Raw genomic sequence first — 12,959 nt, 5'->3', positions numbered from 1 at the left:
CAATAACCTGCTGGTTGGACCAGAAATCTCCCAGCTTGCTTGGTTGGTATGGTGACCGTGCTCTATGAATACGGAGGCTGCAGATATCACATCTGAGAGGAGGTGGAGCAGTGCAGAGAGACCGTGCCTGTGAGCACAGAAACCTGAGATAGTTAGTTCTGGGTGCTTTGTGAATGTCTGCTACCTGCTCCAGTGAGAACTAATGAATTAATGACTGGGTGCCTCAGCTCCATGGATGAATCTTTTAAGAACTGTCCAGGGTTTGAATGAGTGCACCCCGCATCTGTGTCCTGTTTGTGTCAAAATCTAAATTCACACCACACTGAATAATCATGTATGTACCTTTTTAAACAATGGAAAAACCAGTGGAACCTCTGCAGCCCTCCTCAGTTTCAGTGGGGATAAAAGTGTGTGTTACTCCCAGGGGGAGAAAAAAAAAAGAAATGCTGACACCACTGAGTGTGCAGAGTTACTGCCAGCCTCTAAAGGCCTGTATTGAACAGAAGCATAAATGAGAAAGTGGAACATGCATTCAAACACGTGCACATGCCAAAGCCGGCTCGCTTAGCTAGTGGATACTGTCCTGAGAATATCAAACCAGTAATGCCTGGACCAGCAGTCTGTTATTTTTAACCAGAAACCAGAAGCTCAAGCCAAACAGTGGTGTGTTGTTAAACCACCCCAACAGGCCCTGCAGTGCATGTGAGTCGGGTGGGGTGATGTGTGCAGCTACAACTGCAGGATACAAATAAAGGCTGGGTCTGCCTTAGGGGAGTGAACACTGTGTTAACAAGACTATCTCAACCAGCAGGCAGTGAATGATACTCGGGTGGAAAGGCAAACTCTGCATCTTGAAACAGGATTTAGTAAAGGGATTGTTGTCATTGAGTATTAATAATACTGTTTAAAATCACAATGTGTCTAATGTACCATTCCTAAATAACCATACATAGCTGTGTGGCAGTCGCTGCAGTTTATAGGAGTTAGCTTTGCTCGAGTAGGTTTAACTCAAGTAATTGTACTCCCACTCGTGTAATGTATACTGTCAGTGCAGTAGGAGGACTTCTTCTGAGCAGGATTCTCTTTCCCTTCTCAGTAAATGATCATTAAGGTTTTAATGAGTCAGCATGGGCAAAGAGAAACTGACACCCATCTGATGCCCAGGCCTGAGGCTATGTTGTCACATAAATAATATTGTCTACATTCTAGTAAGTGAAAGCATGATATGATAATGTCAACACAGATCTGACTCTAGTGACATTCACTAGCTCTATCTATCTATCTATCTATCTATCTATCTATCTATCTATCTATGGAGAAACATTTGTTTATCAATCTGCTATTTTTTCCCTTTGTTGGGGAGTTTGATAAAAAATTTCCTTAGATTAATCGTGTCTTCTCTTTTTCCTTAAAACTCCTCCCATTGATATGAAGGCATCCTTATTTGGGAGGAGAGCGTCTTGTGTGCATGTGCTGTTCAGCGAGAAGGCGTGTTGTGGGCGGGACTTATCTGCAAACATCCTATCAACTATTAGACTTTAGCTCAGATGGGAGGGGCTTGTAAGGGAAATCCTAACGCCGAGTGGCTGCCGGGTGATAGCGGGGGCGGGGCCCACAGACGGAAGTGTCTCCCGACTGGTCCAGCTGTCATCAAGAAGAGAGAGGAGACCATTAACACCGGCTGCCTAGGAAATACTGAAAAAGGAAAAACGCAAAAATATGGCAACACCAAAACGATAAGGTCATGTCGCCGAATTGAAGGTAGCTATGCCCGACATGTCACCAAACACATACGCTTGTTGCTACGTGTGAACTGCGGTCGCGGTGGCGTTGCGTTATTTCGAGCCGTGAAAATGATGACAGGAATCGGTAGGGCTGTGTGACATTGAACATACAGGACACGGAACAGACGAGGTCGTTTAAAGAGCCATATACACCATTTCTAACTTGTCATATAGTGGACATTCTTGCGCTGTGTTATCGTTGGTGACGATGCCGTGAGCGTTAACGACATTTCGGGGCACGTCGTAGCCGTTGCATTCGTTTTTATTGCTCTCCGGCTGTTTTCGCTAATATGCTTCAACGTCGCTGCGGTTGTCGGCTATTATCCTAGCCTAGCGGCTTGCTGTGGGGAGCTACCCCAGATTTAAGGCAGACAGGAGACGTCATCAACATTTTCCTGTATTTAAGTGGTTTCGAATGAGGAGGTCATTGCTGAAAAACGAAGATAATTCGGTAGGTGTCCACTGTATGGGCCAACACAGCGCCCGAGCGTTCACATATGCACTGTAATGCATCAACGCACTTTAAAATGGACTGCCGGGACCTGCATGATTAATATGGCACATGGAAGGTGGCGGAGCAGCTGTTAGCTCTGCTGCTAGCTGCGTAACGACCTTTGAAGACGTCAGGCTGTAAGCTGCCTGCTCTGCTCAAGGCTGGTTGTTTACCGTGGTCGCCTGCCTGCTAGCCAGTGTTATATTTCATCTAGGCCTTCAATAGCCAAGCAAGTCAATGACTTAATCTCATTGATAGCATCACAAGACCAGACAGAATGCAGCCCAAGCACGTTCACTGCGTTTGGCAAGGCTTGTGTGTGTGTGTGTGTGTTTTTTATAAGAGGCCTTATTAACTTAATGTGTTAATAGTCTACTGCTTTTCTGCCATACTTCTCCCTCAACCTTTATTTTAGGATAAAGAAGACGGTGAAAGCCAAAAGTCAACTGAAGATTTACTGGTTGTCCTAAATGGGTGACTACGGGTTTGGAGTTCTGGTGAAGAACAGCAGTGGTAACAAATCTGCTTTCCCTGTAAGGATCCCTCCTCACCTCCAAACCCAGCACCCTCACCACCCCTCAAACCCCCCCAGCCCCCCCTCCTTCGTAAACAACACCTGCTCCACCAATGGGGGCAGTGCTTGGCTGTTCCCTGCCGTAGCCCAACACAGTAACATGCAAGATGAGATTCTGGAATCGGACAAGTCCAAGGCCTTGGACCTCCAGGACATGCAGGAGAAGTCTCAGGTTCAGGCCCAGCCTCAGGCCCTGTCTCCGGGTCAGCAGGAAGCTGGTGGAGGCCTAGGAGAGCTTGAGGGGGCACTTCCTGAAGACGTTTCCCTGGAGAAGGGTTCTCTGGAGAGTAGTGGTGGGAAGGAGAAAATGAGGATGGAGTCTCCGGTGCTGAGTGGGTTTGACTACCAGGACAGCCTGGGAATGGGTACGAGCATTGCACAGTCCACCTCCTCTTCATCTTCACTGACCAGCTTTAACAACTGGTCCCCTGCCGTCCCATCCACCCAGTCTCCAGTGGTCGGCGAGGACATCGGAGGGTTCTTCGGCCCAGCTGGCTCTAATGCCAACGGACCTCCCCTGCTGTTCCAGAACTTCTCTCACCATGCTGGCCCTGGTTTTGGGGCAGGGGGCAGTTTCTCCCCGCAGATTGGACCAGTCTCTCAGCACCATGCTCCAACACCCCACCCCCAGCACTACCACCCCCATGGTCAGGGGGTGCCACAGCAGCACCGGCGCTCTCCAGCTAGCCCTCATCCACCTCAGCCTTCCTTCCCTCCACATCCCCATCGTAGTGGACCGTTCACCCAGCTTCCCCATCTGACTCCTGCCCAGAACAAACCACCCTCTCCTTGGGGAAGCTACCAGAGTCCCTCCACTCCCACATCCACCTCCTGGAGCCCTGGTGGGTACAGTGGCTGGGGAGGCCCACAGGGAGTTCGAGAATACCGGCGGGGGGTTGGTGGAGGCATGACGGGCCTTAACTCCATTTCACCACTGAAGAAATCCTTCCCCAACAACCAGGTATATGGGATTGTCACAGATAAGTCTTAGTAGAGCTATTTATTATTTCATGTGTTCTCGTCCTATAGATTTTGTCGGGAGACTTTTAGGAAACATATGTCTGTCCACACAGGTTCCCTCCCAGAAGTTCCCCAGAAATAGCTCTGGCTTCAATCACAAGGGCTGGATGGAGGACAGCATGAGCCGCAGTGAAGGCATCTACCCTTTCCAGGTGAGCATACCACATAGGTAATACTTGCGCTGATGTTAAGGGATTTATTGCATGAGTTTTCTAAAAATAAACTCGGCAAAGTTGACAATCATATGAAAGGCAAACATTCGACGTGAATGGAGGTCTTATATCTTCATGAAATGTAAATGTGTTCTCTGTGAAAGTCAACAATATCAATCATGTTAAACATGTGTATCTGTGTCAAATTCAACAAGTAAGCCATTGAGGAAAAACAGGATACATGGCCGTCAAGCAAACTAAAGGGATGAATTGAAACGTATTGTGCATGTTTGTGTATGAGGACTTATCTAGGTCATAAGGGTGATAGAGAGCATCAATATCATCCGCTCCGATCACATGGCCTTCCTCTTGTCCTGATTTGAGGAGTCTTGTGCTCTGCTGCAGCTTTGATGCTCACAGCCCATTTAGACACAATGTGAATCACCCTTGTTTGTGTTACAAATAACTCATGACTTTTCTGTGTTTTGAAAATTGTTTTTAAAATGAATCTATAATATTCTTCCTTTCCATTAACATTTGTGGTAGTTTGAAGTGGGAGCATGCATTTTTCTGGCTTCTTTAGTAGAATATATTCTCTGATATGATTTGAGATAAGATAATATTTTGCAGGGGCCATTTTCTGTTCACAGTGCTCTCTCTTCTGACGGCCTCTCTGGGGATATTCTCCACAGTTTTTTTTTGTTTTTTTTTAATTTGCTTATTGGCACTGTAGCAAAATTTGTCAGGGCTCCTACATCTTGTGCTACTTTCGATGTGAAGAGGAAGTAAAGATGTTCACTGTTGTCTTCCTCTCTTTCAGCAGGAGAGAACACGGTCCTTTGATGGTTTCAGTATGCATTCTCTGGAGAACTCACTGATTGACATTATGAGGGCTGAGCAGGATTCCCTGAAAGGTTGGTTCACACTCGAACAGAGGGGTAATTTTCCTCTCCGTCTGCAGTTAAGTTGAGGTCTATGGCACATACATGCTGCTTTGCTATGATTAACACAGTGTTATTGTAGCCATTTGAATACATAATGTTTCATTTTGAGTTACAATTTGACCAAAATGTTGGTATAAATATTTGACAGTAGTTGTGTATATTTCCACTGTTTCTTTGTTTTCAGTACATTTAGTAGACAATAAAATGTGTCCATAGCAAATTCCAAGTAATCCTTTATCTGGTTAGAGCCCTTAAGTATTTATTCCTTATTTAAATAAAAACTTGGACTAGGCTATATAGTTGTAATGTTATCACTATGAAAATGTCTGTAATTTAATTAAGCCAGTTATGGAGATAAATACTATATCCTTAAAGATAACATTTTGACGAATTAGAAGGAGCCACCTAATTATGGTTTTAAACTTATTTATGGGTAGTAAATGACAGTAATGAGAACATTACATCAATATGCAATTTAATAAATTGTCAGTGTCAAGTATCAGTGTTTTTTGTGTTGGTACAAAAACTACACTTATAATTATTCTGACCTTTATATTTGTACATTTCTGTCACATCCTCTGTAACCCCTGGATACCACCACCTGCAGCAGTTTTGTGATCTCATTAATAAAAGATTGCAGTTCTGTTTTGTACCCATCTCAGACAGCTCTACTGTTCCCAAATTAAGCTGACTAATAGTTAGTTTTTTGGCTCTCCTCTTCCATAATTTATACAGCCGTCATACCATTTGTCACGTGTGTGTACTCTGTCACTTAATTTGCAAGTTGGCCTCAATAATCTTGTAATAATTTGCATAGTTTTAAAGCTAACACTTTGCCTTGTAATGTCAGAAACCTTGTTTGACAGAAACATTGTTTGTTTAAATGTGAGAATAACCTGAATGAATTTGCTGCACATTAACTAAATACTCTATTTGTCTTCTTGAAAGGTGCTATTTACATTAAACTAAAATTCTCCTCTTAGGATTAGGAATCATTTCATTTTGCAGTGTTCTGAGTTCTCCTCTGTTTTTTTTTATCATACAGGACGTTACAGCTTTTCTCACCAGGGTGGAGATGGACCTCTACCTATGAATGGTATGTAAATAACATGCATACAATATTGCAGTGCTCTAGCAGAGGTCAGGTGTTTGAAAATAAGACCTGCCTATAGTTCCTAAAGCAAGTCCGTACTTCACGGCTATCTTTAAAAATTGTTCATTTGCTTTGGTGAGCTCTCATAAAACAGTTAAATGTCTGGATGTCATAAAATCATACTGATATGCACTAAATAACAAGTGGTAAAAACATAAAATGATTTACCTTACATTACTTATTTTATTGCACTCTAATTTGCTGTGCCATAAAATGTGGTATATGTCTTAATTCAATCTCAATACCCAAAGGAAATTCAAGTACAAAACATAAAAACTACAGCTCTGCTTTGCCTTTTTAAACGTGTCCTTATTGCATTTTTCTTTGTAATTTTGGTTTTAATTACATGTTATTTGAAACATTTAATATCTTTGTCTTGTTCATGCTGGACATAAATTACTCTCGGTGTGATGTCTGTTGCAGCCTAAATGGGTTAAAATAAAATTACTGTAAAGAATTTTGGTCTGTGGCCACACAGAATGGCTGCTGTGGCAGCCATTTTGTGTGGTAACCTAACAAATTATTTTCCAGTCTCGGCTGGCGTGTGCTTGTGCATATTTTATTTATGATGTACCTTTTTCAAAAAGCCATTTCAAAAGTGTTTTGTGTCGTTTTACATGCAGCGAGAAGTTATGGCAGAAGACGAGGTAAAGTTTGTGAATGTGTCTTAATTTGTTCATTGTACAGAAAGCTGCAACAACCCCTGAAATTATGACTCTTTGTATTGCATCTGTGTTTGTCTGCTTTATTTTGTTATTGTCACCAATTATTTCTGCCTTGATTTTTGTGACGTTTTAGCCTTTTCCTGTCGGGCCTTACGTCCTTTGAATGTCATGCTTTTATTGCGTTATTAAAATTGTAATCACAGCTGCTTTTATATGCATTTCTTAAAACAATTAAATTTATTTGCCTCTGATCATACTCCCTGCTCCCTGTATTAATACCTTTTCAAATCGGAAAGAACTGACATAGGTCAACCAGTATGTGAAATCCAGATGATTCTCTCCATTAGGTAATTCCTCTCTGTTCCCCATGGAGGATGAGCGCTCCTTTGGAGAGGATGAGTCAGGTGACCAGGGGCTTCCTGGACTTGGCTCCACCCACTGTTTCCCCCACCTCAATGGGGAACGTGTGGAACGTTATTCTCGCAAGGTGTTTGTTGGAGGGCTCCCCCCAGACATAGATGAAGGTAAAGGCTTGAGAAGGTAGACCATGCCCCCTAAAACAAATGAACATTAATGACTTCCCCACCCTAATGTAAGGATTCACTTTTATGTTGATGCTTGTCAAAGACAGATTTACTGACTGATTCTCTGTTTCAGATGAAATCACTGCCAGTTTCCGTCGATTTGGTCATTTGTTTGTAGACTGGCCTCATAAGGCAGAGAGCAAGTCCTATTTTCCACCAAAAGGTAGAGTCAAACCAGTTTAAATCTATATCCGTTACCAGTGTGTCTACAGTACAGACCTGTGATGGTGATCATTTTCTTGTGTGTGTAACCTTTGCAGGATACGCATTTTTGCTGTTCCAAGACGAAAGCTCCGTTCAGGCTCTGATCGATGCCTGTATTCAAGAGGATGGAAAGCTTTACTTGTGCGTCTCCAGCCCCACCATCAAAGACAAGCCTGTAAGTGTCATCTGTTGAGCGGCTTGGTAATCCTGCCTAACAAGTACAAAACTAACAAATGTTAACTTAATAAATAGTTACACAGGTTGTAGTTGTTTAAGTTTTGATCGTTGTATCATAGAAGTAGGCTCTTTTTCCCTTAGACGTTTTTTTTTTTTTTTAAATGAGCGGAGTCGCCCCCTGGTGGTCAACTGCTATTTCCTGCTACCTCCAAGCTTCACTTTTCAAACCGGAACGCTATGTCCATGTGTTTATACACAGTCTATGGTTTCTCCAAAACCTTACTGAAAAGTTAAAATGACAACCATGGTTTGTAAATAAGAGGGGTGATTTTTTTAACACCTTAATTTACTCTCATGCGCATGTTAGACATCAGTGTGCTTGACACAAAATGTGCAAATAGTGACCTCAACTGTCAGACATTGCATTGAAACCTGGAGATTGTCTGGAGGGACTGTACACGTACACAGAAGTCACCCCATACATTTTTTTGGTGATTTGGAGACGTCATGAGAAACTGTGAATAATCTACAGTCAGGGAATTGACAAGTGTCTCATCATATGAGAATATCTTGACCCAAATCTGTGGACAACAATGCAGTCCGTGTCTTGAAATGTCTTTTCAGTCATTGAGGGGGTTTGATGTAAACAATTCTTCAATCTACAATCTTTTAATTTTCATAATGAATTGACGAGAATTAATGATCGTTCGTTATTTTTTCTTCCATCTTGACCAAAGGTCCAGATTCGACCCTGGAACCTAAATGACAGTGACTTTGTAATGGACGGCTCTCAGCCACTGGATCCTAGAAAGACCATCTTTGTAGGAGGTGTCCCTCGACCTTTACGTGCAGGTACGCATGCGTGGTGACCTCTAAATGCAAAAGTGTGCATTCTCATGACTGAAATCGTATAGATTTCATTAAACTGCATCCTGTGTTTCTGTCACAGTGGAGCTTGCTATGATTATGGACCGTCTCTATGGGGGAGTATGCTACGCTGGGATCGACACAGACCCTGAACTTAAGTATCCAAAAGGGGCGGGGCGAGTGGCCTTCTCCAATCAGCAAAGCTACATTGCAGCCATTAGTGCCCGATTTGTTCAACTGCAGCATGGGGAGATTGATAAACGGGTGAGTTGAACTGAGATTAGCAGCTTCCTTAAGGTCTAAGTGCAGAGTGGATGTCCATAAAATATTAATTTCCACTTAGCTAACATACTGCTGTGTGTATTCAGATTTCCTCGGACCTCCTTTTTAACAGTTTCCCTGTGCTTCTCAGGTGGAAGTGAAGCCATATGTCCTGGATGATCAGCTGTGTGATGAGTGCCAGGGAACCCGCTGTGGGGGGAAGTTTGCTCCTTTCTTCTGCGCCAACGTGACCTGTCTGCAGTACTACTGCGAGTACTGCTGGGCAGCCATCCACTCCCGAGCTGGCCGCGAGTTCCACAAGCCGCTGGTGAAAGAGGGAGGCGACCGACCTCGACACATCTCCTTCCGCTGGAACTGAGGCGAGCCCAGGGCAAGGGAGGGAGATGATGCAGGTTCAGGGGAGGGGCTGAGAAAGGGGTTGTTATGGAAGGGGTACGGGCTATGGTATGAAAAATAAATGCACTTTTCTTTTAAGTTAAAAAAAAAAACAACATAATTTATTTTTTATTTTATTTTTTTTTAATTGGCCCTCTAAAAGAAGTAAATGCTAAGAAGAAAAGAGTGAAAATCCCATTTACGTTTTTTGACTTTAAGTGTGCATGAACATATGGGTGCATTAGATTTGGATTTAGACGTTTTCTGACTTGACTGTACTTTCTTTTCACGTTAGCTGGTGAAGCTGCTTACATTTGTTTTCAAGAGTAACATAAAATTTAAGTGAGGTTCATCATACCTTAATCAGTATACTAACAATGGAAGTTGAGTTTAAGAGGGGTGCATTTTCTTGATTTTTGCTTGCAGGATTAGAGAACAACTGTACCATTTACCAAAAGTTGAGTGCAAATAGTTGGGTTGTACAGAGAAATGAGTTTTTAAAGCAGCTCATTGTATAGCATCTGGCCACGTCCTGAAAAAAGAAAACAACAATGACAAAATCTCTTAAAGATTGCTAGCATGAGGTTTTAGGTCTTGGTTGAAAAGTTGACACTTTGTAACCAGATAGGGCAAACCAAAGATTGGCCTAAAACACATCATCAGAAGCAGACATCAACCTGAGGGTTTTCAGGATAATGTTGTGTCCTCTTGTCGTGCGACGGGAGGAGAGGCTGGGAGTTGTTTGGCGTTTTGATTTCTGGGTTTCAGCTAATAAAGACACGGCCCTCAGGGCTCAGGTATTGGCAGTAGTATTTGCTCACTTTATATTGTCAGGGATATTAGCACTGGAAGCTAACATGCTAATGTAGTACAAACTAATGGGAATGCACAGTCCAGTCTCCCTGAGCTGTCCTCATGGTGTACCACTGCACGCTCTACTATGACTGGAGCTTCTATCACAAGTGTTGTGGTTGGAGATGGTAGTAGCTAGAATTTGCTGTCACAGAGATAAAGATATTATTTTATACATGGCCTGCTGATTTTTGTACAGTGTTTTATAGCTGATTATTTTGTCATGAACATATATACATTTATTATGCACTACTTTTCTAAATATTTTTTTCAATAGTCATTTTAGGCACATTTTTCACAGATGGGAGAACTCCTTTTGCAATACCTCATTTTTTTCACTTGGTGAAAAATAATTTTGTACCTTTGTTACTAAGAGATCTGCATTTATGGTAAACTTAATTTAAAAAGAAAATGATGAATGATATTAATATAATTTTCAATTAGCTTTTATATATTTAAGTGCTGGTAAATCTGAAAATTGTCTGGTGCATTGGTGTGATTCTGTAGATAAAAAAAAAAAAAATAAGGCTATTATTAACTAGTCATATGGATTCTCCTCTGTCCTCATAAACATTATTACAGGATCCTAAGGCATGACAAGACCTTTCTTAACTGATTTTGATAGTCTTGAAACTATAGTCTGATATTTCACCCCTAGGTTCAGTCAGTAAGAGTATCATTAGGGTAAATGTTTTGGCTTTGTTCAATGTGATATCTTCCCTTCTCTCACTGGAGTGGATGTTGAACATATAGATCCTCTTTCTGGAACTGCCTGTAAGTTCTACGTATTCTTGGCATGCATAATGTAATACAGAAATAAAATGGCTAGTGTTAATGCAGGACCTAATGTAATGCACTAGATCTCCTTTTGACTTCCTTTTCCTTATCTCTTTGAGATCACCTCTCTCGTAGCCTCTCTTTACATGATGGAGTCTGCCTTCCTTACACAGACGTGATGTTTATGCAATCAACACAGTGACAACACTTTGGATGTGTTTTTTTGTAATGTAGAGGACACTCAGTAGGACATAGGTGAGGAGAGTTGATCACTTGACCCCCCTTTGTGATGTGGCATGCTTTGGGACATAACCTGAATGTGATTTAATGTTGCAAGTTAACTTTGAGCCATTATGTGCAATACTTATTCTTTCCAGAAACAAGTCTCTGCAGTGTAAGTCATTTAATCCATATAGACCATGCAGTCATTTAACACATTTGTTTCCTATTGTTCATGCTGATGTCTGCAAGAAAAAAAAAAAAAGAACTAATTTATACCTGAATTTATTTTTAAACATTAGTTTTGTGCTTATTTACTTATTTTGCTACAACCATGCTACTGTGATTGAAAACATTGTATATACTAGGTCGATAATGTATTTAGTATTTGCTATATTTTCTTTTGAAATGTTTAACTATGATTTTGATCAGATTTTTTGTTATATTTTTGGGGTGATGTGTTAAACTCGTGTGTCTAGTTTTTCTAATTGCTGTATTGTGCTCCACATTTTCAGATGAAAAGAATATTATGTCTGTTAGTATTACTTGATTGCAAAATTTCAATAGTTTTTAATTGTATGCTGGGAAGGTTATATTTATTAACTTTTTTTTACCTGATATTTTGATTTTTATTCAGCCATTTGACATTTATATGTAAGTTCCAATTTTTATATTTTCTTCCTGATTAATTTACGCTACAATACAGACATCAGTTTTTATAGTTGGTTTGTAGTATTGAAGTAAAACAAAGATCTAATGTCATATATTCATTTGCTGCCAACTATTTGTAACTGTATGCATACATTTGAAGTATTTGTAATGTGAGATGTTGAATGAATAAAACAGCTGTGAGGAAGAATTATTTGCATTTTGATTCTCAACGGTTCATAAGAGGTCTATGTTAATCACTGTGCTTTCTTAATGTTTCCTTGTAAATGAAAGTGATGTGATTGCGAGGGGAGTGGAGTTGAATCAGGTCATGGGTATTAATAGTCTGACTTATTACTCAGGTCTTAGTGGCTGCTATTTATTGCACCAAAAAACATTTGACAAGGCATTACCATTTAATGTTAAAACGATCAATGCTACATTTCAAATAGATTTAACAAATAAGCCATGGTGAGTCCAAACACCATACAGCCACAAAAATAAATGAATAACTGCTTTTATGTTGTGGCAGAGCAGTGCATTTCCCTGCCCTGTTATAAAGGAGGTCATTCTTGGCTTGGCAAGTCAAAAAACATACACTACATTAACATTAAAACCAGTAAATAGTTATACCGCTGTAGGTGACTGGTGTGAGTTGGTTGGTACGTAGAGATGTTTTCTTAAGGTAATATTACATCTCTGTCTAATGCGCAGTACATGTTTTGATTTGAAATGACTGGTTACCTTGGCTTTGATCTGACTACTTTGGCTTTGATCTAAACAACACTACTGAAGCCAACAGCAATGAAACACCAAAGTGCATCTTCTGTCTTCGATGAGGTAAGTGACAGATATGAGCTACAGCCACACAAGTAATCTGATAAATGTGACTTTTCGAGATACAATTATCTAATCAATGCTAAACACACTTTAGCAGTCATATATCGGAAGAATATGAACCACACCATTGACCAGACCATGGCACTGGATCTAACATGGCGCCAGGCCATAAATCTGGACCACACCATGGACAGAATCCTGGACCAAACGATTGTCCAGACTGTAGACCAAAACTTGGACCAGACCATGGACCTGGACCAAACAATGGGCCAGACCACGGACCAAACTGTGGACCAGACCATACATGTGCACAACACCATAGATACAATTCTGGAACAGACCATTGTCC

General features: G+C 41.1%; 1 protein-coding gene across 4 annotated transcripts; it reads left to right on the top strand.

Moving 5' to 3' along the window:
* The first annotated feature begins 1,636 nt into the window (after positions 1–1,636).
* Positions 1,637–11,981, top strand: LOC122778525 (cytoplasmic polyadenylation element-binding protein 4-like). 4 transcript variants are annotated; one of them, XM_044040505.1, is made up of 12 exons: positions 1,637–1,761; positions 2,693–3,812; positions 3,925–4,023; positions 4,847–4,937; positions 6,013–6,063; positions 6,744–6,767; positions 7,133–7,309; positions 7,443–7,532; positions 7,630–7,748; positions 8,488–8,602; positions 8,700–8,881; positions 9,030–11,981. In XM_044040505.1, exons 2-12 carry the CDS (start codon positions 2,748–2,750, stop codon positions 9,255–9,257), a joined length of 2,241 nt encoding a protein of 746 aa, XP_043896440.1. In that variant the 5' UTR covers positions 1,637–1,761; positions 2,693–2,747; the 3' UTR covers positions 9,258–11,981. The 4 variants fall into 4 exon arrangements, with proteins under 4 accessions (XP_043896440.1, XP_043896439.1, XP_043896442.1 ...); XM_044040504.1 differs by having other exon boundaries at positions 4,844–4,937; XM_044040507.1 differs by lacking the exon at positions 6,744–6,767.
* The last annotated feature ends 978 nt before the right edge of the window (positions 11,982–12,959 follow it).

This window comes from Solea senegalensis, linkage group LG12 (genome assembly GCF_019176455.1).
Source record: "Solea senegalensis isolate Sse05_10M linkage group LG12, IFAPA_SoseM_1, whole genome shotgun sequence".
NCBI classification, from domain to species: Eukaryota; Metazoa; Chordata; class Actinopteri; order Pleuronectiformes; family Soleidae; genus Solea; species Solea senegalensis.
This window is presented reverse-complemented; position numbering and strand designations above follow the sequence as displayed.